This window comes from Buceros rhinoceros, unplaced genomic scaffold, assembly GCF_000710305.1.
Source record: "Buceros rhinoceros silvestris isolate BGI_N320 unplaced genomic scaffold, ASM71030v1 scaffold30778, whole genome shotgun sequence".
In the NCBI taxonomy this organism is placed as follows: Eukaryota; Metazoa; Chordata; class Aves; order Bucerotiformes; family Bucerotidae; genus Buceros; species Buceros rhinoceros.
In genome coordinates, this window is record NW_010429165.1 from 1 (window position 1) to 5,666 (window position 5,666).

The 5,666-nt window shown below is 50.6% G+C and overlaps 1 protein-coding gene across 1 annotated transcript; it reads right to left on the minus strand.

Moving 5' to 3' along the window:
- Nucleotides 1-526: 526 nt before the first annotated feature.
- On the minus strand, nucleotides 527-5,449 carry LOC104499093 (pancreatic secretory trypsin inhibitor-like; the record flags this gene model as incomplete). Its single annotated transcript, XM_010142554.1, has 4 exons — nucleotides 5,395-5,449; nucleotides 3,892-3,932; nucleotides 3,199-3,311; nucleotides 527-565 (listed from the first exon to the last, which is right to left on the minus strand). Coding segments are annotated over exons 1-4 (248 nt in total), but the record flags the coding sequence as incomplete, so codon positions are not given.
- Nucleotides 5,450-5,666: the final 217 nt, after the last annotated feature.

The following is a 5,666-nucleotide window of genomic DNA, read 5'->3' on the forward strand; positions in this document are numbered from 1 at the left end:
GGTCAGGGACGCGTGATGGGGTACCAGCATACGGACAAGGCTGGAGGCAGGTCAGCATGGAGATAACTTGTTGGACTCTTCCCCCTGGCAAAAGCCTTGGAGTAAGGGCTTCAGTGCCCTGTATTTAACAAATGTAATTGCAAGTCATGAGAATGTTAGTATCTCCTATTGTTTGGAAGTTCAGGAAAACAGAACAAAATTCTTGATGCAAAAAAGAGACTCCTTGTCTGCCAGAGCCCGGCCCTCTCCTCGGGCAGGTCCTAGTCTTGTCTCTGGGGCTGTGTTGGTAATTTGCTGACAGCTCTTTATGGCCATTACCAAAACAAAACATATTTTTCAGGAAGGTATTTTAAATGTCAGGGAAAGGTTCTGCTGTGTGTGTAAGAAATGTCAGTGCAAGACATGGCAATGCTTCCATTTTATTAAGGGTTTGTATAGGTGAGAGACAGTTCTGTGCTATCTTCTCCGGAATGGTTGTGGCTTTTAGTTTGGAGTGGAGTCAGAGCGTGGAGAGGGCTTTTCGCACATTCCCCGGTTCTTTATGCGGACGTTAGTTTTTCTTTGCCTGGAAGAGACGTTAAAAATGCTAGAGGGTGCCTTCAGGTCCCTGATACAGAGAAGAGCCTGGCTCAGGGGACAAAGAAAGAAGGGAAAATACTGCTTAAATCGTCGTTGAAGTGTTATTCACAGTAAGTAAGGCCACATATTCTTGACAGGGAGCTCAGGGTTACCATGGACATGTGTTAATTAATTCCAGTAAGCTCGAGAGCTGGCTCTTCCTGACACCTCCTGGCAGAATAATTCACCTCTGTGCAGTAGGACAGCACTAAGACATCTCTAATGCCTGTCTGGCTGCAGATGATAAAGGTTATGACTTTGTTTTGTAGGTTTTTACAGACAAACGCCTGCCATTGTGTCTTGCTTGGGCTTGGGCCTGCTCCCAGCCTCCCTTCCTGATTGCTGCAGCAAAAGTGAGAAAAATATTAAAAAGGCACCTGTAAAATAAATTGGGATTATTTTTTGCCCACTGGTGGACCTAATTACTCTGAATTGTTCCTTCACATGGAATCATGATGTTCTCCTCTCTGGAAAGACAAATACATTTCTCAGGTGCCTAGAGAAACACTGGTAAAATGATTTTCAAGCTGTTTTGCATTTTGCCAAAAGCATTTTGCATGCTGGTCACAGTGAAGTGACTGAAGGCAACAAGTGAGAGGCCACTGCTGCAGGGACTCGCCAGATGCTCTCGCCGTAGCTATTCCCAGGCTCCTTGCAGGCCTCCAGCCCTTGTCAGACCGGTCACGCACACGGAACTGCAAATGACACTTCATCTTGCCTCTCAGTTACCTGACTGTTCCCCGTGGACCAAAGCTTGATAGCTGAGGACACTCCGTTTATCTCTCCCCTGAGACATTTGGCAGCAGGCAGCTCTGAATTCCCAGTGCCTGGCTCAGATGGCCCTGACCAGGAGACCAAATGGCTGCTGCTCCTAACCCTAAAACCTCTTCGTCTGGGAATCTTATAGAGGAGCTGCAAGGCTCAGGGCTTTGACCCTGGGGAGCAGCATGGTTCCATTTGCAGCTGCTGAGAGCTTGCTCAACCTGGAATTTGAAGAATTCCAGGGACGCGGCACCTGTCAACACAAGGTGGGTGCCAGCACCAGCTTCTTGCCCATCCCTTCCCCTGCCTCACTCCTGGCCAGCTCTGAATACACCACTGGCTCAGCCTTTTTCCTTTTTGTACCCCAAACTTCCCTTCTTGAGACCACCGAGATCTCCCATTCCCTCTGAAGTCGTGCTCGGCACCAGGGAGATGTAACATCCTCGATGCCCCTTTGCTCCCTGTGTAACTTTGAAGCCTTCCTTGCTCTATTTACGCTGCCCTTGGTTCATGGCCAAAGCCCTAACGATGTTGTGTCTGATGATCCTCCCACCCCCATCTGTTGCACAATACAGCCAACAGCTGGTGCTGGGCTGCTGGCTTCCAGAATGGCCATTACCACCCTGCCATGCTGTGCCGGGTCATTAACGGTGTGCCTTTGTTAGGGGATCCCACTCAGCATCTCTCTGCCTGGCGGCATCGTCCCCAGCCTTAAAATGCAGAGCCAGCATCTGAGCGGGCCAGGAGCAGAATATGGGGCAGCAGCCTGGGTTAATGAAGGGAAAAGGGGACAACCAGACCAACAGTTCTTATCCAGACTCTTTCTCCTGGTGATCTGTTCCTTGTTACTGCAGTTAGGTGGGAGGCAATGCTCCTATAAGCAGAATTTGGCCTCACAAGCTCATTCATCCAGGGATGAAAAAAGCCAGAATCTGAGCTTCTGTTAGAGCTGTCTCTGCTGATGGCAGATGGGCGTGTGAGCCCGACCAGCAAAAATCCCCGCCTCCATCAGGTGAAGTCAAGGGTGAAGCTCCCTTAGTCCCACAGACTGGGACATCTGGCCACAGATAAGATTCAATCTTCCCTATGGAGACTTTCAAGCCACCTAATAGCATTGAGTTGGAAGTAATTCCTTCACTTGTCTGACAAGAGCGCTTCCAATGTGTAAATATACTTGAAATTACCTAGGGCCCAAGCCAGATTAAATGAATCAAGTCTTGCCAGAGACATCACTAGCATTTGGACCTGGCCTTCTGCTAAGATAGCGCAATCTGGCACCAGCACTGGTTAAATATAAGACTCATTCTTAAAAATACCCAGAGCAAATTGTATCCTTTCTTAGAGAGGAGAGGAAGCAGGACTCAGCTATAAATTGCTGGGGTGAAAAACCGTAGTTTTCCCTCAGCCACCATACATATGAGGTCGCCTGGAAAAATATTTTTCTACCTGCGTGCTAGACCTGGGCAGGCTTTGAGGACTTTGCCATTTGCCTTAGTTCCTGGACACCCGCCAGCACAGTCAGAGCAATCGTTGTGGCTTGGCAGCTGCAGGGAGATTTTGGCTGTGCGGCCGCTGCTTGTGGGCAGCCCGTGTGCTGCGAGCCGCACGCAGCAGACCTGTCTCGCAGACGGAGTCCACGTGCTCAGAGCAGCGGGTGCAGCATCTGCGCAGGAGGCCAAATTCATGCCAGATGTGCCGGGCTCGCTGCCCACGCTCCACCCAGCTGCGTGCGAGCAGCTTGCTTTCTAGGAAATCCCAGACATACGTAGCAGCCCTTGCCGTGTGGTATTTAGGCTCGCAGCAGGTCCGGATACTCACTGGTTCTGAAAGCACAACAGGCACTCATTGCCGTATAGGAGGTCGTCCGTGCCGCAGACCGGGTCAAAGATCTTCGTACAACCTTTCTTTGGGTCGTAATTGCCGCAAGCTGCCTGGAGACACGAAGGGGTAGTTTGCAAAGGGTAAATTCACAGGCATTCACAGGGAGGTGCATGCTTTGTTTCTCTTGATAAGCCATCCCAGCTTGCTCAGAGCTCTGCTCTGAACTCTCAGAAGCACTGGTAGTGCCTGTCACCGTGCAGTCCCTTGGACAGCTGGACTCCACCTGGCACTGCTGCACACCCTTAGGAGTAACAGTACTGAGTAATCCTCCACGGGCAGTGCCTCTACCTGCCCTTCCCAGTTTTTATTTTTATGCCACAACAATACCTGCCCTTGCAAACCAGAGAGTAAGGGGAGCTCTGATCTTCTGGGCAGGTAACAGCAATGTTCAGCTCTTTATTAACTGTTTTCCTCCACTGAGTGTGGGGAAATGCAGTGGGAAACCAGGGACATCACTGGTATTCTGCAGTGGCACAGCAGGTAGAAGGAGGTTCCCGGGCACTGGCATCTTTGGGCTGCCAACTCAGCAGCTCATTGTATCGTTCACTGTATTTAGCAACGCCAGCTCCCCAGTGTAGGGGTTAGTGCTGTCTCACTAAAGCTGTGCTACACAAAAATAGGAAACTTCACCTCTGTGCCTGTGCCAGCAGCTCCATCCGTCTTAGCATTTCCTAGAGAAAGAGGAAAGAGAGAGAAGATGCCTTAGCACCATCACTGGGCTGGTTTCCAGGGGATCACATTATTGATGCTTTAGGCTGAGGATTGTATGTCTTCACTCAAACACCTTTGTCCCAGCAAACAATTTCTTCCCTTGGATCTCCCTGATTTTGCAGATGAGACCCTCCCTGCTGCATCTGCTTCTTTGCCCTGGCAGAAACACTGGGATGGTTCAGGGCCCTGTGAAGGCCAGATGCATTTCTCTGGACTTTTCCTGTCCGCTGCCAAGGAGCAAAGGTGGCTTTTGTTATCTGTTATGACATGTTCATGGGTAATGGAGAAACTCCTGCTGATGCTGGACTGGTGGTGGAGTAAATCCAGGGTGATTTTTCTGGAGTCAGTGAGTTTGGAAGAAGAGTAAAAGACAAGTTGCTGAAGGTCTCTAATAGAAGGGGAAATGTCTGCATCTGGAGGTCTCACACTGAAGTTGGTAGGACCAAGCCATGACTTTGGTGGGCTCCTCCATGGAGAAGCTGGCCCTGAGTTGACAACTGGGATGACATGGGTGGAACATGCGGTGAGCGTATTTTGAAAAACAACCTGAGTTTTTTCAGCAAAAAGCAGTACTGAGAAGACCTTGGGTTGTGTATAGGTTCAGAAGTCATCTGAAGGATTTAGAACTACATCTGTAGTAACCACCAGCATGGCCCAATAGCAGTGGGTCTGTAGAGTTGAAGCGGTTTGGTGCTGAGGACCTGCTAGTCACACTGTTTAGTGTTTCATGGATTTCACTTTGGACTAGCGCCAGTCCAGCCCCAGGAGCTGTAGCTCACTACCTGCTCAGTTCCTCCGGAATGAATCCAGGTTTTGTGCTCAGACAGCTCTGCAATGGCAGCTGCCACACGGGAAATAGGATGGCGGAGGACTTGTTTCAGGAGCACCCTCCTGTTCTGAATGAACGCACTAACGCAGGAATTCCTGATGAGCAGGACCCGAAGAGCAGCAACAGCTCGTGTTCTCATCCCTCGGTACCATATGGGATTTTGAAAACACAGTTGGCTTAAACATTGACTTTGGTAGCGGGAGCTGCGTTTTCCCTTGCGTAGATGCATTTCCTATCGCCTTGGGTTTGTTTTTTAAAACCAGAATAGCACCTATTCGCTCTAAAATAATCACACTGTCCTAGAAATCACCAGCTCCAGGACCAATCCTAGCCCTGAAGAAAGAGCGTCAGCCCAGCAGGCTTGCTCGCTTTTGGGAGCAGGTGCCAGGCGCGTTTTAGAGCCCTTGCTTTAGGCTTGCCGACAGACCGCTGCTGGCCGTTGCGGCATTCTCCGGTACCCCCTGCCCAGGGCCACAGCAAGGTCCCAGCACCAGCTGGGCTGTTCCCAGGCTCACCCTATCGCTCCCACGTGACAGACCGGGAGCTATAGCAAGGAGAGAGGAAACGGCTCCTAGGCAAAATGTTGCGCTCACCTCGGTAGGAGCAGAGTGCCAGGGAGAGGAGCAGGAAAACACCAGTTGTCTTCATGGTCGAGGAGATGCTTTGCTGGGGACAGCAAAGAGGAAATGAGACACTTCTCAGGCTTTTGGATGTCCCGCCTCTGGCAGGCTGTGCCGGGGCCTTATACCTTTCTCCATGTCTGGCACCACCCTGCGCAGCCAGCTCCACCCCGCAGCCTTGTGATGACAACATTCAACACACAGGGACAGCACCAGATGGCAAACGGCTCATTGGTGTGCCCAAG